Genomic DNA, 23806 nt, shown 5'->3' on the forward strand with positions numbered 1-23806 from the left:
CTGAAAAATTTATAATTTGTATTGACTGGAAATGAAAAAAGATTATGCAAAAGAGAAATAGTCGAATAAAGATTATATAAATAAAACCAACTAAAGTGGTTTGAAGATGTGCTCTGTCTCTCTCTCTCTCTGTCTCTCTCTCTCTGTCCCAACCTCTCTTTGTTTCTCATTCTCAAGAAAAAACACACACAAAAACATCTGCATTGTCCTGATAAGTGAGAGTGAGAAAAACAGACAGAGAAAGACAGAAACAGGGAGAGAGAATAAAATGTATTTATTCTCAACAATCCATCACAACACAACAGTCTTCACTCTGAACACAGTCAGCCACGATATATTTAATGTCTGATGTTCTTCTTTATCCATCCCCTCACCCCATCCTACCATCTCCATCCCCATCTCACTCTATCTACATCTGTACTTTCATCTCCATCCACATCACTCTATCATCATTTCCATCTCTGTCCCTCATCTATACCAATCTATCTGTCCCTCCATCTCCATCCCTCCATCTCCATTCCTTCATCTCTATCCCCAACCCTCTATAGCATTTCCATCTCCATCCCTCCATCTGTTCCTCCATCTGTTCCTCCATCTCTGTCCCTCATCTATACCAATATATCTCTGTTCCTCCATCTCCATTCCTCCATCTCCATCTGTCCATCTCTGTTCCTCCATCTCTGTCCCTACATCACCATCCCTCCATCTCTGTTCCTCCATTTCTATTCCTCCACCTCTCTCCCCAACCCTCTATAGCATTTCCATCTCCATCCCTCCATCTGTTCCTCCATCTCTGTCCCTCATCTATACCAATATATCTCTGTTCCTCCATCTCCATTCCTCCATCTCTGTTCCTCCATCTCCATCCATCCATCTCTGTTCCTCCATCTCTGTCCCTACATCACCATCCCTCCATCTCTGTTCCTCCATTTCCATTCCTCCTCCTCTGTCCCCAACCCTCTATAGCATTTCCATCTCCATCCCTTTATCTGTTACTCCATCTCTGTCCCTCATCTATACCAATCTATCTCTGCCCCTCCATCTCCATTCCCCCATCTCTGTTCCTCAATCTCCATCCCTCTCTGCCCCTACATCACCATCTCTCCATCTCTGTTCCTCCATTTCCATTCCTCCACCTCTGTCCCCAACCCTCTATAGCATTTTCATCCCAATCATTCCATCTCTGTCCCTCCATCTCCATTCCTCCATCTCTGTCCCTCCACTCTATCCCTCCATCTTCATTCATCCATCTCTGTCCCTCTACTCCATCCGTCCATCTCCATTCGTCCATCTCTGTCCCTCAATTTTTCTATTCTTCCAACACTGTCCCTATGTCTCCATCCCTCCATCTCTATGCTTTCATTACTGTCCCTCCATCTCTATTCTTTTATCTCCATCCCTCCATCTCTGTTCCTCCATCTCCATCCATCTATCTCTGTTCCTCCATGTTTGTCCCTCCATCTCCATTCATCCATCTCTGTCGCTCCACTCCATTTGTCCATCTCTGTCCCTCAATTTCCATTCTTCCAACACTGTCCCTCTATCTCTATCTCTCCATCTCCATGCTTTCATCTACATTCTTCCTTCATCTACTTCATCTTCAGCCCTCTTATCTCCATCCCTCTATTAATCACCATCCCTCTGTCTCCATCACCATCCTTTTATTTTATCTCCATCCATCTATCTGAATCACCATTTACATCTGCATGTCATCCCTCTATCTTCATCTCCATTCCTCTATCTCATTTCCTGTACCATTTGCATCTCGATCCTTCTATCACCACCTCTCTATCCATTTCCATTCTACAGTGTTCTATCTCCATCCTTCTACCTCCATGCTTTTTGTCTAATAAAACTGCAGTTTTTGAGGGAACAAGCATTTTCCCAGAGAGCAGCCTAATGTCCCCACAACGACTAAATGTTCCTGTTCCTTGTCCTGAGGGCATTTGGTCCCCACAAGGAGATAAATACATACAGACACACACTCTCTCAGCTGAAGCAGGTTTCTGTCATTTGCCTTTGGCCCACTAGACTAATTCTGTGTCCGGGTTGCCAGGTTAACTCTGACAGTTTGTGACAGCTCTGGGTCCAATAAGACAAGCCCAAAACAATTTACCTGAGAGTGACCCACAGCCTGCCTGTTAGAAAAGTTCAACAAGGCTGCCAGAGCTCTTTTAGCTTTAACTGTAATGGGCAACACAATACAAATTACAGCGGAAGGACAAAAAATAGCAGTGGATGGTAAACTGAAACTCTACACTTTGTTATGAAGTAGCCTATATACCGTTTAATTCAAACCTCTATCAAAAATAACAGAAATAAGCAGAAAAAACAAAGACACACACAATAATACAGTATTTACACACGGGGAAATAACATGTGCAGCACATTCTCAATGTATTTGTATAAATTTAGGGGGGGGGGTTGCATGAGCTGGTGTCATGGGCAGGGGGAGGGGGTTTGTGAGTACTTGTACTCATTGTGGTTTCTCAGTGTACCAAGGGGCAGGGGTTGTGAGTTTTGGGGTGATATTGCATGATCTGGCACTCATACTCACTGGTCTATGAGAGACTTTATGGGACTTTTATAGTGATTATTTACTGTATCTGGTGCTTGTACTCATTATGCACACAGTGAGTGCAGTGGATGCATGGTGGATTTTGCAGGGGTAATTTTGCTGTGGTTGGCAACCCTACTTACCCTTATCTTCATAAGTTCAGCTAGGTTTCTGTAGAGGTGATTTTGCTGTATTTGGCACCTATACTCAATATCTTCTGTGTGAGTCGAGAGGGGATTCTTTAAGGGGCTTTTTAGTGTATCTGTGGAATTTTGTAGGTTTGACTTTGGCTTCTGTATTCACTGATGTCTGAGTGAATTTTGGGGGTATTCAGTGAGGTTAGGAGGGGCTTTATAGTGGTAATTCTATGTGGGTGACTTTGCACGACCTTGGGCTCACAATCAACACATTTATAATGAGTTCAGAGTGGGGATTTTGGTTTGAGTTTAGGGGTGATTTTGCCTGACATGGCATCCATGCCAAAGCCCTTATAGGAAAGTCTGTTCATTTGGAGTCCATTCTGGCAATGCTGCTGGGCAGTTATTTCCATCCATACAAGACCAGACTTCCATCTCTTTGAATGTAAAGTAAAATTTTACTCAGACAGTAAAATTATTGTTTTGAAAACATATTTAAAATCACTGATAAAATCGTATAAAACCTCATAAATAGTTTGTTTGGCTCAGTAATGCACAACAAATACACTGCGCGTGTGCAGATCTCGACAACGAGGGGAGGCTCTTTTTTACTGAAGTGCAAACAGATGCCTTGTTTAGTGTTACGAGCTTTCCCATTCATACTTCAACCAGTGACCAACTGCTCCTTTATAAACTCTCTGTCCATACTCATAGCACTCATAGATTTTGTTGGAGGGGAGAGTTTGCTTTGAGAGTTTCTGTCATCCTTATTCAAATGCTTTTCAAATGAGTGAGTTCAGGAGGGATTTTGTAAGAGTGATTTTGGTTTATCTGGCACGGATGCTCATTATACTCTGGGTTCAGGGGGGATTTTGTAAGGGGTGAATTTTGGTGTATCAAGTACCCATACTTACTGTGCTCTGAGTGAGTATATGTGTGACTTCACAGTGGTGATTTTGGTGTATCTGGCACCCATAAACACTGTGCTCTTAGTTAGCATAGGTGGAATTTGTATAAGTAAGGAGGGGGGTGATCCAGTGATCCAGTGCATGATCCAGTGACATCAGTGAGGGCTGGGGATAGCATGGGGGGGTTTACAGAAGGTTTTTTGTACAGTTGAGTTTGCTGAATCTGGTACTAGTACTCATTGCAGAAGAGGAACTGTATATTTAGGATTGAAATTGGTGCATCTGGCACCCTTACTCACTGTCTGGTACCAGGTGCCTGTACTCACTATATTCTGAACGCTTAGAGGTGTGATTTCATAGGATTGAATTGGGTGTATTTGGCATCTTTACTAACTGTGCTCTTAGTGTAAATGAGATTTAGTACGAGTGAATTTGACATATCTGGCGCCTGTACTCACCATGCTTGTAGAATAGGTGGGATTTCAAGGAGTGAATATGGTGGATCTGGTACCCATACTCCCTGAGCTCTGAATGAGTATAGGTGTGATTACATAGAGGTGAATATAGTGTATCTGCCACCCATACTCACTGTGCTCAGACTGAGTGCAGGGGTGACTTTATAGAGATGTTTTTAGTGCATCTGGGGCCCATACTCACCGTGCTCTGAGTGAATTCAGGTGGATTGTCGTTAACGTCTGTGATGGAGATGATGGCTGTGGCTGTGCTGGACAGACCAAAGTTCAGGTTCCCCTCCATATCTGTGGCCTCCACAATCACCGTATACTGAGAGACTCTCTGAAGGAAACAGAAGCAGACAGCCGAACAGATGTACGATCAGCTCTGAGCTGCCAAGGTCTTTTTTATAATGACTGATCGTGATAATACCACTTTACTGCTGAGACAACACAATGTAATGTATTTGTTTATGCTTACATTTAATCTATATGTTTACACCTCTCTCTTTGCTCCCACCACTCACAATGACATATTTTATTTACCTCAATGTTTTACAGGTCTGCAGGTGTGTGTGTGAGTGTGTGTGTGTGTTTATTCTGCTGCTGTAGCGCACCTGTCTGTAACATCACTCACTTTAATAGGTGAGACAGCAGTTACAAAAAGAGAAAAATACTGCACTGAAAGTGCTAGGCAGAGTAAATGGACATCAGTTATCTGGCTGGTCTGAAGAACAGCTAGAAACATCTCGCTGTATGAAGGAGGAGAGGGAGAGAGACATCAGTGTACTTCAAATTACATAATAACTAAACAGGCTTCTACAAATATACTTAAAAAGAACACCATTAGAGTCTCTAGAGATTTGTTATTTTGCTGTATTTAAATTTATTACAAAATTACAGTTATGCAATCCACTACATTTACATTTAACTTACATAAATAAAAACATACATTCACCCTTTTGACTTTTTTAAGACTCTAATAAGTTTTCAACATAATAAAAGGATATAATAAAATATCTACGTACTCTTCTACTTTGTATGGATTGAAACTTTATCTGCACTTTTTCAATGAGCTGCAATTGAGAAATAATTAATATACAATTAACACATACTTTTCTTATATTCAGTGATTGCTACAACTGCAACTGTGCACACACACACACAAAAGTGAGTACACTCCTAACATTTCTGCAAATATTTTGTTATCTTTTCATAGGACAACACTATAGAAGTGAAAATTAAACTTAACGTAGTCAGTGTAGAGCTTTGTGTAATTGTATGTTTAAAAGCTAACACCCTGGATTGTAAGTACATGTTTTTTCTTTTCAATTGTACGAAGTAACCCTCCTGCACCTTTGATGTTATTTGTTACTAATTTTAAAATGGAAAAAAAAGATTATAAAATATTCTATAGGGAACCATTTTCAATGCTGAATAGCCCTTGATGAACCATCTTTTTGCGACTGTAGAGTTAATAAGCCCATGACTCTGTGCATTTAGTCTATTCTAAAAAAATACAGCTTACTTTAAACAGAACTGCTTTAGTTTTTAATGTACTTTGAATCATTCTTCCAACAAATGATATGCATTCTAGTTATGCATCTATCAATGCCACTAAAACACTAATGTGACTCAAATCTCCAATACACACTTGAAGAAAGTGGCTGTTACGGGTTCTTTGGTAGAGAAAATGAACACCCAATACCCTTTCTTATGATTGAGGGGTCCTTTTGCATCATGTAAGGGTTCTTTGTGTTGATGGGGAATGTGGTTTATGTGGTTCTTTGTGTGTGTGTGGGGGGGTTGGTGCTGTGTGGAACCCTTTCCAAAACCATTCCAGAACCATGTACATGCATGTGATGCACCGGAACCCTGTAATCACGCAAAGCATTCATTAAGTGTTCACAGTTCTATATCAAACCATTTTCTTTACAAAAGAGCTCTTGAAGAACCAAAAAAAGAAAACTGTATTTGATGAGCAGTTTGAAGAGTTCTCGTGCTCGGCAGAGTCCTAATTAACCACTACATGGCCTGACTTGAGTCAAACTGAATTTGCTATCACTCTAACATGAGAGCAAATTCATTTACTTACTTTTAAACCATTTGAAAATGCCAGCTGTGCTTTACATTTGGTGAATAACCAATGGACCAACAGGAATGTCCAAAATAATTTTCTAATAAAGGTTTTGTTCAGTAATTCACTGTGCTATGTTAGCTATGTTTTGAAGCACAAAAAACATCTAAAATTTTTTGTTTTGGAAATGAAGGCATACATAGCTATCAATTTATTTCATTTTTGTGTTTAAAGTTAAATGAACTGGTGTAATATTAAAAGTGGGGTTTTTTTGCATCTTTTTTACATTTAAAACAAATCATGCATAAACATCAAAACTAATTTATAATTGGCATAGAAGCAAATGTCAAGTATTAAAATCTTTAAGATTAGGAAAAACATACATTTAGGAGGGTCCAAACTTTAGACTGGTACAATGTATCTGCCTGTTTTGTATGTTGTAATGTAAAAGCTGTTTTCACACATAAAAACAGCATATGTATCTATCTGCTTTCTCCCTGGCATCTCCACCTGTACAAAATATCCTTCAGGTCTTCCAGGTATGAATCATCGTTAAAAAAAAAAAAGAAAACACTGTTAGTTTGGAGGTCCTTTTTTATGGAGGCTGAGGTTCTTTCCACCATGAATAATACAGAATAGTAGACATATATGTGTGGGGATGTATTGGGGGCATTTACCTTCGTTGGCGTATTTTGTTCTGCAGTGGACCAAATGAGTGTAGTCAATATGAGAGTGTAATTATGTTTGTGTGGGTGTATATATGCAAAATTCTTTTACATTTCATCATAAATGGCCCTTTCCTACAACAGAGGCCCTAGAACAGAGCCATGAGGAACACCACAGTTAACTTTATTTACCTTATTTACAAGGCTTTGGATTCTCTAATTACATTATGTTACAGGGTGGGGACAACTTTGTTAGCAGCTATGGCATAGCGGAGCAAAACAATTGCTCACATATTTTTCTAATTTGACACTTTGAACTATCCATAGTTTGACATTAAATCCTTGCTGCTTGCACTCTGTAGCATCACTGTAGACAGTTCTCTTGATCAAATGAGCAGCTCATTTTAAATGGCCAGATGTTCCAAGTTAATTCCAGCTACTGTCTTTATGAATGTATATATCACTGAAAATCATCTGGTCTAAAGTTAACAAAACATAGCGCTGATGTTACAACATCAGCAATATCAGTACAATGACACATCAGTGCATCAGTAATATAGTATTGGAAGGCACCTTCAGCAGACGATACTAGACAGTGCCCAAGGAACAACAATGGATAACCTAACCAGACATAATGTAGCAGTACGAGAGCGAGAGGCTACAATCACAGAGGAAATAAGCCACTGACTGTATAATGACTGCACTCATTGCCTATATGTATAATATAAATTATATGTACACTCATGCAGTGTCACGCATCCCTCTGACTTATTTGAGGACTCCATTCCCCAGGATACACAAGGGACTCACGTGACCTATGACTCTGCTAAATGCTCCTATCAGCGCTCACAATCCCCGGAATACTAACACGCAACACCTGTACCATGTCCTATTTAGATAGTATATAAGCCTGAGTTTGAATATGTTTGTTGCAAAGTATTGTTTCCTGGTAAACTTCTGAGCGATTGTTTATGATTGTCTTCTCGTGTATTGTTGACCTTTGCTTTTCTAGTACAATTCTCGATTCTCTGTCTTTGCCCTTTTGCTACGATGCCTGTCTGGTTGGATGTGTGTTTTGACTTTTTGGACTGTATTACAACTTTGATTCTGGATTTTCCTCCACTTGAGATTAAATCTTTTTTTTGGTATCTGCATGCGTCTGAATTCTGCTTGCGCGTAACATGCAGACACGGTTGCTCACTGGATGTTGTGGATGAAAACTGGAAACTGCATTTACTCAGTTTATACTTAGTTCTGCCTTCACACAATGGAAATAATCTTACTGAATTGTTAATAATAAATACATTTTTATGAAACTTATTTTGTCCACTTGCATAATTATCTCAACATCATTTGGTTTTGGTCTGGTCTCCATCTTGTCTTGGTCTTGACGTCATTTGGACTCAGTCACAACATTATCTCGGACTTGAAAGTGGTCCCATTTCGGACTTGACATAACTGGCTTAGTCATGTCTTGTCTCAATCAGAACATCATTTGGACTCCATATTGTCTCCATCTCAACATCATTTGCTCTCACTCTCATCTAAAACAACTGGACTCGATTTTGTCCCAGTCTCAGCTTAATGTAGATTTATAAATTGTTCTTTCTTATTTTATTTGTATATTCTGAAAAAAAAAGTAATCTGGCCTCAGTGTATGAGGGCAGTCTATTAGGGCAAACGTAAAACCACACAATATGATTATATGCATAATAATTTTAATTGTTTGACATCCCTGTCTCAAATGACTTGATACCTCGCAATGGTTATTTCGAGAGAAAAAAAACATGACCAACAAAAGTAAGACTGGCTGTAAGTTGCTGGTCTTTCATGCTGGCAAACAAACAAAACTCTCCAACAATAAGAAGTGCAGACTGTGAAGTGTGAGTTTTGTTCCAGCGGGACACACTGATTCTGACTCATGCAGAACACTCTCAGGTAGAAGACAGTGTGTTTGATTCAGGACTGATCCATGTGTCCTGCGGCTCCAGGTGGGTGGACAGACTCAGGCTGCTGTGATAGTGGGTGGACAGAGTCGCGCACCTGCACACAGAGTGTGAGTGTAATAGCAGAGGAACATCCTGTCACACTGATGCTGTTGTAAGTGTGACCTAATGGGCAGAGAGGTGATGAATAATACATCAGGTGACGATATATGTCAGTGCATGTGTGTGTTTCTCAACTCTGTTACAGCCAATTCACACTGGATGTGTTTCTGAGGAATTTTTAATTCGTCCGTGTAACAGAAGAGATCCATTTCTATTATGATCAGCATTTAAATCCACATCAGTTGCGGCAGACGTGCATCTTAAGCCCATCGCTCCAAAAAATAATATCTTTTCAAATGAAATTATCTTAATTCTATATATGTAATATTCCTTATTTTGAGATGGCTGTGCTCTTATTATAAGATAATCTATCTTATTTCTTGACATTTTTATCTGTTTTAAGTAAAATGATCTCACTATATGGGCAGGTAGTTTTACTGCCTTCATTTTTCATTTAACTTTTACTGGCACATTTCTTAAAACAAGCAAAATGATCTGCCAATATAGTAAGATAAATTTACTTAATAAAATCACTTAAAATGTAAAAAAGTAAAATAAGTTAAATTATCTTAAAAGCTTCCAACAATCTCAACTATAAAAAAAAAAGATTGACCAGATTTGAGATCATTTCACTTGACAAGATTTTTTTTGCAGTGATCAAAACACAAATCCTTTTTTTTTTAATTGTACAGGAGTGAAACATAAATTCCAGTATATTCAACAATAAAGGAAACCATATGTGTCTTTTATACACTGAAACACAGTAACACACAGAAGAAAAATGTCCAACATAACCAACAAGTTATTTGAAAATGATGTCATGTCAGTGCGTTTCTGTGCAGATGAAGGAAGGAAGTGATTTTCTATGTAGGAATCACTATCACAGGCTCTCAGAGTGAATTAAAGCAATACTGCAAAAGAAGAACTGGCCAAAGTTCATCCACAGCAAAGTGAAGAACTGACTTTCAGTTGCTGCTAAAGGTGGCAAAACCAGTAAAGTAAGTAAAAATACAGTGGTGCTTGAAAGTTTGTGAACCCTTTAGAAATTTCTGCATAAATTTGTCCTAAAATTTAATCAGATTTTCAGACCTAACAGTATATAAACAAATGAAACAAACATAGACTGGTTCATTTATTTTTTGAGGAAAATATCTAATATTAAACATCTATGAGTGGCAAAAGTATGTGAACCTTTGCTTTCAGTATCTGCTGCGACCCCCTTTGTGCAGCCACAACTGCCACTAAACATTTCCGGTAACAGTTGATTAATCCTGCACATTGGCTTGGTGGAGTTTTAGCCCATTCCTCTATACAAAACAGCTTCAACTCTGTTATATTGGTGGGTTTCCTCACATCAACTGCTTACTTCAGGTCATTCCACAAAATTTATATAGGATTAAGATCAGGACATTCCAAAACATTAACTTAATTCCTCTTTAACCATTCTTTGGTAGAACTTGTGTGCTGCATGACACACATTCTCTGTGTTGAGTTTCTGCTCACAGACTGATGTCCTGACATTTTCCTTTAGAATTTGCTGGTATAATTCAAGGCTCATTGTTCCATAAATGATGGCAAGCCATCCTGGCCCAGATGCAGTAAAACAGGTACATACTATGATAGCACCACACCACGTTTCACAGATGGGATAAAGTTTTAATGCTAAAATGCAGTGTTTCCTTTCTGCAAATATAACGGTTCTCGTTTAAACAAAAAAAAAACTATTTTGGACTCATTTGTCCACAAAGCATTGTTCCAATAGCCTTCTGGCTTGTTCATGTGATCTTTAGTAAACTGCAGATGGGCAGAAATGTTCTTTTTGGACAGCAGCAGCTTTCTCCTTGTTTTTTAACCTTTTCCAGCCTGATGAGCATCACAAACTCTTCTTTGTTCGTGCCCTGATACACTTCACCTCACTACAAATGTGTTGTGAAGATCCGACTTTGATAGTTCTTTAAATAGAACAAGGTGGTCACTCATACCTGAATGCCATCCCACTGATTGAAAACAACTGAATTTCACCTTCAAATTATCTGCATACCTTTGCCAAATACAGATATGTCATGTTAGATTTGTCCTCAATAAATAAATGGCCAAGTCTAATATTTTTGTCTTATTTGTATAATTTGGTTCTCTTTATCTATTACTAAGACTTCTAAAGAAATATACATTTTAAAGGGCTTCTGCAACATTTAGTGTGACAAATACGTGGTAATGGAGGAAATCAGGACTGCATATACTGAAGCTGTGGCATATATTCATAATAATTCATAAATATGTTTTATGATTAGTACTAAGTGGTCTAAAAGTGTGTGTACCTCTCTGTCCAGTCCGGCTGCCACGGTAACGATGTCTCCGGTCTCTCTGTTGATGGTAAACATGTTTGGTATGGGGCTGTGGGGGGTCTGCTGAAGGATCCGGTAATACACCATACCATTAGAGGTGGTGATGTCATCAGCATCATGAGCCGTTACAGTCATCACTGTGGTACCTGCGAAAAAAGAGTCAAGTTAGTACACATGGATAAAACAACCAATCACACCTATCTTTATACTTTCACTCACTGGCCACTTTATAAAATCCACACAATTCAGTGCTTTTAATAATATAAAACAAATGTTAACATACAGTACTGTGCAAAACTCAGAGACAGTCAAAACAGCTATTATGTGCAAGTTAAAAAAAATAATGAAAAGTTACAGAGAAAATGAGACTCCTAACAACCACTTGGAAGACCTGGTAGACACCAAAACTGTCCCCATAAGATAAACAGCACTTAAAGCTTTAATCTTTGAGAGAGAGGAGAAAATCAAGCTGCTTCAAATCTGAAAACATCCACAGGTGTTTCTGTCCATCCTTCCACTGTGAGAAGATGCTGTGGGTCTAAATGGATGTGTAGCTGCCAAGAAGAACCTCACTAAGAAAAGGAGATGGACACATCAAACAAAGGAGCTGAACAATGGACTGACCACCGCAGAGTCCAGACCGCAACATCACAATGTGTTTAATTACTTCAGAAAATGATCAACCAACTTCTAAGACTGAACTTTGGAGGCGCGTCTGCAGATTTTCTAGTTTGTTTCTGCCCCTGAAAATGAATAACTTGTACTTAATGGCTGTACTTTTGGACAATATTGCCTGTGTTGGTTGTTCCTGTTCTTTCTCCTCTCTACCATCAAACACAGTTGTAGAGTCTCCTTTAGCTTTTGTGTCTGAAGTGCAAGGCATTCATCATCTATAAATCTAGTCCCTCTCTCTCTCTCTCTCTCTCTCTCTCTCTCTCTCTGTAATTATCAGGTCAGTCTCTGTCAGCTCTCTGACAGCTCCCCCCACACACATATAATTGTTACACCAACTTCCATTTCAAACTTCATTAAACCACAAAGAGAGAGGGAGAGAGAGAGAGAGAGAGAGAGAGAGAGAGTAGAGACAGAAAGCAAGAAAGAGTGTGAGACAAGAGAAAGTAAGTCAAAGAGAGGAGAGTGAGATGAAGGGAGAGAGAGAGAAAGACTACCAATTTTTCTTGGTGAGGGCAGCACAGCATCTATTGCTGCAAAATATATGGTGACATGTCACCGCCTGAGGGAGAGTAAGAAACACTTTTTTATTATTTAATATATGTTGTCTTATTTTGTATTTCCTTTATTTATTTTAATATTGTTGCTGTAATTTCAATATGACTATTATCTTTACTACTAGTGTTAATTTTACTTTTGTTTTTTATTTCTACAAAGTATGTTTTGCTTGAGTTGAATTTTAAATGCTTTGGCAACATTGTACTCAGAGCAGTCATGCCAATGAAGCTATTTTGAATTGAATTGAAAGAGAGAGTAGAGTCTAGAGAGAGATAGAGGAAAGAAAGAAGAGAGAAAGAGGAAGCAGAGAGAAAAAAAAACAGAAAGTAGAGAGAGAAAAGAGAAGAGAGTGTAGGAGAAAGAAGAGATGGAAGACAGAGAGAGGGAGAGAGAAGAAAAAGAGAAGTGAAAGCTATAATATAGAACAGAAAGCTCAGATGGGTAAATATAGAGTGAGAGAGAAGACAAAAAAAAGTGTTTGAGAGAGTGTGAGAGAGGAGAGAGAAGATAAAGAGAGAGTAGAAAGAAAGTGAGAGAGAAAAAGAGAAAGAGTGCAGAGAACAGAGAGTAGAGAGAGAGAAAGAACGAAAAAAGAGAGAATGTGGTGGGGGGGCATAACCTCAGATGGCTAAATGTAGCTGCGATTCCTGCCTCTGCCAGTAGGGGTCACTGCAAACTATAGCACAGAATTTAGCTGCATTATTGCAAACAGCTAATACACACACACACACACACACACAGTCACACACAGGCACACCAGAAGTATTGCAAAATCCTTTCTTGAAGTGTTTTTCCATTTGCAGAGAGATTGTTGCAGGTTTTGCAAAAATCCTCCTCTTCCAGAACTCTCCTGACAAATAAAACAAACAATGGAGCACAAATTGTTGTCAGTCCACACAGCGAGCAGAACCTGTTGGATATGCACTTAAAACCTTATATCCAATTATCTGTGGTGGGTAAAAATAAGCCTGGTCATTATCCAGCTGATGGGACGGAAAACACAATACACCAGAGGACAGAAGCGGAAAAAGAAAGAAATTGTATCCATCCGTCCATTCCTCCTTTTTCTGCAGCATCCTGTTATTTCATCATCTCTGATGCAAGAACCGGTGCCACGGTGGGCATCATTATCCCCCTGAGAAACTCTCTCTCACACACACACTCACACACACACACACACACACACATACACACCTTTACTGTTCAAACCCACTTAAAACCAGCCAAGAAACAGCTTCATTTATTTACATACAGAAAGAAAATATTAAAGAACGAAAGAACGAAAGAAAGAAGCATAAAAAAAGAGAGAAAAGGTCATTGGGCTTCATTCATCAACCGTTCTTAGAGAACATTTGCTCTTAAACCCACTTAAGCAGTTTTCTGTAAAGTTAATTTCAGAGATATGAGGTAAACTACTTGATATTACTGTTGACTATGACTGCAGCAATATTGATAGAAAATATAACAGATCAGAAGTACAGAGCTGATCTTCTCACCTGGTTTGGATCCCTCCATGACAGAACCATTGTAAACCTGGTTCTTAAACTCGGGCCTGTTGTCGTTCATGTCAATGACAAAGATGTAGAGATCCACTGGCTGCTCCACCTGATTGCCGTTCATATCCACAGCGTGAGCACGCAGCTGAGCACAAACACAACACAAGACAACACAACACAGATTCATCAGACATCTCAGCTTCATAACACAGAAAACAACACCATATGAATTTTTGCCATAATTAGAAAATGCTTGCTGCGCTTTACATTATGTGTAAAATTCAAGATGAACAAAAGAAACCTAAGTTACTGATATATATATATATATATATTTGAGACGTTGTGTAAAACATAAATAAAAACAGAATACGATGATTTGCAAATCCTTTTCAACCTATATTCAGTTGAATACACTACAAAGACAAGATATTTAATGTTCAAATGGATAAACTTTATTGTTTTTTGATGCCTGCAACATGTTCCAGAGAGGTTGGGACAGGGGCAACAAAAGACTGGGAAAGTTGAGGAATGCTCAAAAAACACCTGTTTGGAACATTCCACAGGTGAACAGGTTAATAGGAAACAGGTGAGTGTCATGATTGGGTATAAAGGGAGCATCCCTCAAGGCTCAGTCAATCACAAGCAAAGACGGGGTGAGGTTCACCACTTTGTGAGCAACGGCGTCAGTAAATAGTCCAACAGTTTAAGAACAACGTTTCTCAACATGCAATTGCTAGGAATTTAGGAATTTCATCATCTACAGTCCAGACCTGTCTCCCATTGAAAATGTGTGGCTCATTATGAAGCGCAAAATACGACAATGGAGACCCCGGACTGTTGAGCAACTGAGGTTGTTCATCAAACAAGAATGGGAAAGAATTCCACCTACAAAGCTTCAACAATTAGTGTCCCAATTCCCAAACACTTATTGAATGTTGTTAAAAGGAAAGGTGATGTAACACAGTGGTAAACATGCCCCTGTCCCAACTTCTTTAGAATGTGTTGCATCAAATTCAAAATGAGTGAATATTTGCAAAAAACAATAAAGTTTATCCATTTGAACATTTAATATCTTGTCTTTGTAGTGTATTCAATTGAATATAGGTTGACAAAGATTTGCAAATCATCATATTCTGATATTATTTATGTTTTACACAACGTCCCAACTTCATTGGAATTGGGGTATATACTGATTCCTTTGACTTACATTAAAAGTGAAGTATGGTTTTTCTTGTACTGTAAAGTTACTAGTTAGGAGATGGTCTCACATCTGTGATGTGCTTCTATTGTTACAAGCTTGTCACACAATAGCAGAGCATTTTTGGTGCTATATACAACCCATTTTCAAAAAGAAGAATGAAGAATGATTCCACTGTGTAGAGAACCTTTAATTAAGCACAGCTTGTTTAACCAACTGTTACAACTAAGACCCCCAAAGTAAACAACGAACAACAGTGGTGATCAGTAACTAAGTAAATGTAATTCGTTACTGTACTTAAGTACTTTTTTTCGTGTATCTGTACTTTACTGAAGTTTTTCCATTTTTGGTGACTTTTTACTTTCACTCCACCACATTTTTAAAGCAAATATCTTACTTTTTACTTCACTACATTACAATAAATTTATTGTTCCTTTTGGTTTATGTGTGTATAAAAATGTAACCTGTCAAAATTAAAGAGACGCAAAGCAAGAACCCCAATCAGGGCACAGCGCACACTTTGTTTTGAGCTTGTTTTGACCTGTTGGACACACTGACCCAGTGCAAGCTTTTATTTAACCAAGACTTTTTTTTTTAACTTAAATTTGTAACTTAAACTTGTAATGAAGTTGCAAATAAATCTTAAATCTGAAACTTTGCTTGTCAACAAAAAGTTATTTCAGAGCCACTTGGTTCTACCTAATGGAAATTGCTTGCCTTCATTTTTTGTTCTTATGATGATTTTAATAGACATCAGCATCAGACTAATTAATGACATTCTATTAAAAGATTTACTATTAAAAGGTTTACCAAGAGTAACACTAGAGTATTTTCATCTAAAGTTAGTTGATAAAGCAAGAGTCTTGTTACAAAAATGATAATAGGACAGTACTTTTGATACTTAAGTACTTTTACTCAAGTGGAGGTCTAAAGGGAGGAACTTCTACTTTTACTGGAGTAATATTTTACCTTGAGTATCTCTACTTTAACTCAAGTACATGATTTGTCTACTTCGTCCACCACTGGTAAACAATCAATGGACTACACATTCATTGTGTACGATCACAGCTATCAGTTATTTTGTATGTTTTGGTCTATTACAGATCCTGAACAACTCTACACAGTTTGAGACGTGTGTAGCAATGATTTAGGTATGTAGTTGGCACCATACTAATTGTGGTATAAGCTTCCATTACTTGTTAGCTACATTAGCGTCACAGCTTCAGTGTTAAAACTAATGAAGCAAACTTCAGACACCAAGCATGTTTTGGCTGATCGACTACGTTTGGGCAAAGAGGGAGAAAACTGAGGGAATTTCATTCTCCCTCTCTTTCTGTCACCCAGACAGACGTACCCAAACAGCTCCAGCTACACAAACTCTGAGCTTATCACAAACATTTTCTCAGGTGAGCTGAATAAAATGAGAGACAGATGCAGTCGCCTTATCTTCAAAAAATTCATGACAGCCAGAGAAAATATAAACATCAGAGCAGACTACACACACACACACACACACACACACACCACTCTCAAACATGCCCAGCTCAGCTGATAAGCTGACCACAGTTTTAAACCTTAAGGCATTACTTACAGCTTAAATCCTGCATAATGTAAGCAGCTACTTATGAATAATTCTGGATTTCTGGTTTGTTTTGATAGTTGTGAATTACATACATTCAGTGGCCACTTTATTAGAAACATCCACCTTGTGCTTACACTCACCGGCCACTTCATTAGAAACAGCCACCTTATACTTTCGTTCACTGGCCTCTTTATTAGAAACAGCCACTTTTACTTACGGACCACTTTATTAGAAACAACAACCTTGTACTTTCATTCAGGGGCTGCTTTATTAGAAACACCCATCTTGTACTTATACTCACTGGCCACTTTACTAGAAACAGTCAGTTTTTCCTATGGACCACTTTAACAGAAACAATCAACTTATACTTCCACTCACTGGCCACCTTGTAATTTTACTCTCTGGCCACTTTAAAAGAAATACCCACCTTGTACTTCTTTGCACTGGTCACTTTATAAAAACACCAACCTTGTATTTCCACTCACTGAGCACTGAACACCTAAGTTGTACTTCGACTCACTGGCAAAGTAAAGTATATAATTAATTTCTGAATGACCAGTTTTCAGGCTCTCTTTATCCCATAGCATTAAAACCTTATACAACAGACCAGGTTGAAACACTCCTTGTAACTTCAGTTTAAATGGCCAGAGCTACACTGCTGTAGGCTGAATCGATGGATATGTATGAATGAATTGTTTTTTATGGTGTCACAAAAACAAAGCTAACTGAGGTTAAGGTAGCTGAGTTTCTGTATACGGACTGGGGAGTAAACAATATGCTTGGAATATTTTAATGTTTACATGTTATATCAAACTATTTTATTTAAAACAAAAGCTTTCTTTTTTTGGGCATTTTGATACTTACTGAAGATTAATGCAGTCTGATGATTTGGTTTATTTAATTCCATCATAAATGTCCTTCATAAATAGAACTGTCTTTGTTTCTTCAAAATGCTTACAAAGGATGCTTTAGGAAATGAAATCAGTGTATTTTTCTGTATCAGACCTTTTGAAGGTTCTGGACTTACAAAATAAAAAAATAAGCAATAATTAATAAAACACTTCATTTTATTCTTGTTTGCAACAACACGGCAGAATTCTGACATCATGTTCATGCTGAAATCAATATTCCGGACTGAGCCATCGTCTAATTTTTTTTGTTTCTCATTTTCTCTCCCCTCTAATGTGACGTTCTGTTGGTGAAGTGAAATGTTTTGACAAAGCGAGGCTGAAAGTGAATCAGTCACGCTGGCAAAGGGGCCCCGGCTGATAAATGTTTACCTTCAGCTATTTACAAAACCGCAAAACGGATGAAGATAACATGGATCGCAGTAAAAACGACAGCGTTCTCAGAGAGGAATGTTTCATATCAATGACATGAATGATGTATTTATTCATACAGTCGGGTTTGGAGTGGGTTTCCAGGAAAAATCATCAAAGCGTCCACTTGAAATCTTCAATAACAGTGGGGCAGAGAAAGTTCAGGATGGTTTGAATGTAGAACAAAGAGTTTATTCAGAGTGAGGTGGGTTTAATCTGATTTACTGGACTGTAGGAACATCTAGAATTTCCTTGGCTCATGTCATGATATTTAAACTAAGAACAGAATCAGGAAAAAGAGAACGGAGATGGTCTAGAACCTCTAACAGTGCGTAAACACACACATACCTGCATAAAAGCAAATATACAAACATACAGTTAATGTGGGTAAAATTTGATTAATTCTCAAAGAAATAATTAAGTGCATAACAACTTCACTGCAATGAATTTGACAGCGTGCAATAATGTATGAAAATGTAAAACAGTATAACTGATTTCAGTGATCGAGACATGAGTCAGCGACCCAGCGTGGTGAGTGCCTTGTGACTTGTCTCAAACTAGCCTTAACTGGCTCACAACTCAACTCAAAGTAATTTTAACTGACTCTACTCTACTTAAACTAGTCAGGCTTATCTTAACTTGGTCAAAACTCAACTTAAGCTTGTCTTAACTGACTTACTACTCTACTCAAACTAGTCTTAACAGACTTGCAACTCGACTCAAACTAGTCTTAACAGGCTTGCACCTAGACTTAAACTAGTCTCAACTGACCTGCAACTCTACTTAAACTACTCTTATCTTTCTCGCAACTCGACTCACACTAGTCTTATTTGACCTACAACTTGACTCAAACTAGTCTTAACTGACTCACAACTTTACTCAAGCTCATCCTAACTGAATTAAAACCTGACTCAAACAAGTCTTAACTGATTTGCAACTTGACTCAGGCTCATCTTAACTTGCTCAAAACTTGACTTAAGCTTGTCTTAACTGACTTACTACCCTTCTCAAATTCGTCGTAACAGAACTGCAAGTTGACTCAAACTAGTCTTAACAGACCTGCAACTTGACTCAATCTAGTCTCAACTGACTTGTAACTCAACTCAACCTAATCCTAACTGACTCACGACTCAAACTAGTCAAAATCATTGTCAACTGACTCACGACTCGACTCAAACTAGTTTTAACTGACTCACAACTCAACTTGGCCACACTATTAACTGAATTGCGACTCATATTGGAATCAGTCTTAACTAAAAAGGCAACTCGACTCACAACTCAGACTTGTCCTTAACTGACTTGTGACAACTCAAACTCATCTTAACTGACTTGTGACTTAACATAAACTCCCCTTAACACAAATATGCAAAGTTGTCCAGCTGGTAAAAAGTGTCCTGGCCAGTGGCCACATCAAACTCTGCTGCTGCAGTGAAAAGTGCCCCACTTTGTGGCCCAGTGATGCCCAGTCAAACTCTGCTACCTTAATGAAAAGTGCGATGCCTTTTGGCCCAGTGAGGCCCAGTCAAACTCTTCCACTGTAGTGGAAAGTGCCCCAGTTTTTGACCAAGTCAAACTTTGTTACAACAGCAAAAGGGTCCAGTTTGAGACCCAATCAAACTCTGCTAACGCAGCAAAAAGTGTCCTGGTTCATGGCCTAGTCAAACTTTGCTAACACAGTGAAAAGTGTCCAGCTTTGTGGCCCAGTCAAACTGTGCTACCACAGTGAAAAGTGTCCCAGTGTGTGGCCCAGTTAATCTCTGCTACCACAGTGAAAATTGTCCTGGCTCATAGCCCAGTCAATCTTTGCTAATGCAGCAAAAAGTGTCCTGGGTTGTTGCCCAGTCAAACTTAGCTAAAGCACAGAAATGCATCCCAGTTCATGGACCAGTCAAACTCTGCTACTGCAGTGAAAAGAGTCCCACTTTGTGGCCCACTCTATCTCTGCTACCATGGAGAAAAGTATCCTGCTTCGTGGCCCAGTCAAACTCTGTTACCACAGTGAAAATTATCATGCCTCATGGCCCAGTCAAATCCTGCTACTGTGATGAAAAACTTCCTAGTTCACAGCTTGTGGCCTAGTCAAACTGCAGGAGATGGAAAAACTCCCCAGCCAGCAAGGAAAGTTCAAAACTAAACAAATTACAAACATACAAAGCAAACAAATAAAAATCTCCCCTAAATACGCACACCGTTCTTACACTGGACACACATCACACACCCTCTACTTCATTTCATCTGTGTATGTGCATGTGTATATGTGTGTGTGTGTGTGTGTGTGTGTGTGTGATTGTGGTTGATAGTGCAGACGTTTAGAGAATAGGGAGCCACTAAATGTCACTGTGACTGCAGGCTGTGCAGAGTTATTGAATCAATACTGATGCTTCCAGGGAGAGAGAGAGAGAGAGAGAGAGAGAGAGAGAGAGAGAGAGAGAGAGGCAGAGAAAAACAGATAGAGAAAGAGGAGCGAGAGAAAAAAGGGTTGGAAAAAGTTTACAGAGAGAATAGTTAAGAGAGGAGAGATAGAAAGAGAAGAGAAAGAGATTGAGAAAGACAGGTGAGATGGACAAGGAGGAGAGGAACAAAGAAGAGAGAAGTGGAAAAATTAGACAGAGAGAGAAAGAGAGAGTGAAACAAAGGAGAGAGAGAAAAAAGGAAAAAAGACAAAAGCGAGAGGAGAGAGAGTAGAGAGAGATAGATAGAGAAGAAAAACAGAAGAAAGAGAGGGTGGGTGGAAGTAAAGATAGAGAGAGAAATGAGATAAAGATTCCAGAGAAAGATAAGTTAATTATGACATTAATATCATTAAGTAACAAAGACAATAATCATACAGTTATATATAGTTATATAGGTCAGAATTCACATAATAAAGTCTATTAGAGATAACCTAATAACTTTACGTGTTTGAGGTGAGCATGTGATTATGCAGGTATGCAGTTAATGCTATGCTAAATGGTGGAATATAGGCTTCCAGTACTTGTTAGCCACATTAGCCTCACAGCTTCAATGTTTAGGGAAAACGTTTAATCACCAAACTATCACTTTAATGTGCCGTTGACCAGTGTTGGCAGGCAGCACTGAACAAAACCCATGTTTATGTTTATGTTCATGTATAGTCTCTCTGCTGTCTGTCAGTCCCTCTGTGGGGAAGTGATGTCGTGTTGATAGGCCTCATTACGGTGACACTGTTTATGCCTCCTGAACGTCGGTTCACGCATTAATTAGCATGGTGATGTGTTCATCCCATCGTTCCTCCTCTCTCTGATGTTGGAGTGTGTGCGTGGTAATTACGTGAAGTGCTGGATAGTTTCTGAAGAGCACTGCGTTGCGGTGCCTCTTTAACGATGACATCAGCTCAGTAAACAGACAGCGTGAAGGCTTCAAACGCTGAGATCAGTGCTAAACTGGCTTTTTCATTAGCTCAGACAGTCCTAGACAAACACACACCTCTCTGTCGACTATGCCACTTCTCTTTGCGCTCTGTTAGCGCTACTGTGGCGGCTAATTGACAGCGGGAGCGCTGGCGTTGTGTCTGCCAATGAGTCGCTGATCAATTTAACGAGTTAAAAGCGTCAAAATGGATAACAAGGAGTAAACTCGCCTTTCAACCCCCAACCTCTCCTGACAAAACCTCAGCGAGAAGCGTGGGAAGAAGCATGCAAGGAGCAGAAACTCAGCTAGCAGAAAACCCTTAACTCTCAGATGGTATTATTGACATTCTGCTGATGATAGCAGTGATTCATTAATGGTAATAATTATCTATTATGTTACTAACTACAATCTTATTTACTGCCAGGATTTCACAAAATGAAACACTAATTAAAATACTGCATTGATCATTTTATTGTGAAAACAACTCTTCTTAAAATATTTTATGTAATAACACATCACTGTGAGGTTAATGTTGAGCTGTGTCACACAGGATTATGGGATATGATCATAGTGGAGAGTTATAAGGCATAAACAGGAGTCCACGGTGCCAAGGACCTCTTTGACATCTCCCACCACCTATATAGCACTGCACTGGTCCCCCTTGCTGGACCTTGTGTGTGGTGGGCCCACGTGGTTCCCCCATGTTATCTTTTTGGCCTGAGCCAGGCTGGGTTACGTGGGCTGCCCAGCCACCAGGCACTCGTCAAGGAATACTGCCCCCAGGCCTGGTTCCAGGGGTCCCAGTATCCTTCTCCCAGGATACACGGTCTCGGTTGTCCCTTAGTCATGGAGGACTTGGAGGATGGAGGATCTAGTTAGTCTGGGTCTTCACTCTAGACCAGTTTGCCTTGGAACACCCTACCAGAAACACACTGATCCATATGACTTGCCCCGGGTAGAGGAGTTTAAGTATCTTGGGGTCTTGTTGACAAGTGATGAGAAAAAGGATGGTGAAATCGGCCACAGGCTGGGACAGACTGCAGCAGTTATGTGGTCACTGTACCAGACTTTAGTGGTGAAGAATGAGCTGAGCCATAAGACAAAGGTCTCTGTGTACCAGTCGGTCTACAGCCTAACCCTCACCTGTGGTCATGAGCTTTGGGTAATGACCGAAAGTATAAGATGATGAATACAAGAGGCAGAAATGAGCTTTCTTCACAGGGTGGGTTACATTCTACTGACAGGGTGAGGAGCTCAGTGATCTGGGAAGAGCTCAGAGTAGAGCTTCTCTTCCTCCACACTGAGAAGTGCCAGTTGTGATGGTTCAGGTGTCTGATCAAGATGCCTCCCGGCTGCCTCCCGGTGGGGGTTTACCCGGCAAGGCCTACTGAGATGAGGTCATCCTAAGACCCACTGGAGGGATTATATCTCCATGTTGGCCTGGGAGTGGCTCGGGGGCCCCCAAAATGAGCTGGTGGAAGTTGTGGGGTAATAGGATGGTCTGGGACTCTCTCCGTTCCTCAACTTCTTCAGTGAAACTATCTAGATTAGGTGGTTAAAGATGATGAATGAATGAATGAAAGAATGCATTTAAAAATGCTTACTTGAGATGAATGTATGTATGGTGCAAAGTATGGCCAATATATGTGTTATTATTATTTTAGTTTATGTACACAGTAGTAATTTTACTGTTATTTACATTTAATATGATTCAATAAATTCCTGCTGTAAAGTAATGCTGTAAAGTAGCCAGGAATTTATAATGACCTTTGTATAGTGTATATAATTCATTCTATAATTAATTATGTAAAACATTTAATAAATATTCTGACAGGTTTGATATTTTTACTTTGTTCCCATGTCAGAAAATGATGTGGCAAAGCAATGAATGTTTTTAATCAAATATCTGAATTAAATTCATAAAACAATCTTTGTTCTCTGCAAATGTATCAATTAGGTGAAACGGCAAACCTGAATCATTATCCATTTGCTGTTTCTGACAGTATATGATATATTGTTATCTACAAACATGGAAAAAGGTTTGTCACAAAATTAAAACTAGAAATAGCCTAATAAATTTTAGGTGAGGGGAAAATTTTGAATTTGAAATTTGAATAAAGACACAGCAGAACTTACATGGTATGAAGAACGCTCCTCTCGGTCCAGAGGTTTCGTGACATACATCTTGCCTTTCTCTGGGTCAATGCTGAACACTTCGTTGGGTGGCTGGTCTGCTCCAACGCCGGTGATGCTGTACCTGATGTTGATGGAGCGATCCTTATCCGAGCGGATCTACAAAGATGAGGAAAAGAGTTAGTTCTACAGATTACATACAAGAAGCGAAGCTTTAATGGGGCCTGGAATGTTGATTTAATCCTGGGTAGATAATGACACTGACTCAATCCACAACACCAAGATTAGAA

General features: G+C 39.1%; 1 protein-coding gene across 1 annotated transcript in view; it reads right to left on the reverse strand.

Annotated features, from left to right (window-relative positions):
• LOC108442511 (cadherin-4-like) overlaps positions 1–23806 on the reverse strand; it is a 530226-nt gene that overhangs the window by 52203 nt on the left and 454217 nt on the right. The window contains 4 exon segments of the mRNA XM_037541381.1: positions 4260–4397; positions 11163–11335; positions 13916–14060; positions 23520–23675. Coding sequence (XP_037397278.1) covers positions 4260–4397; positions 11163–11335; positions 13916–14060; positions 23520–23675 — 612 coding nt within the window.

The sequence above is a fragment of the Pygocentrus nattereri genome, chromosome 9 (assembly GCF_015220715.1).
Source record: "Pygocentrus nattereri isolate fPygNat1 chromosome 9, fPygNat1.pri, whole genome shotgun sequence".
NCBI lineage: Eukaryota > Metazoa > Chordata > Actinopteri > Characiformes > Serrasalmidae > Pygocentrus > Pygocentrus nattereri.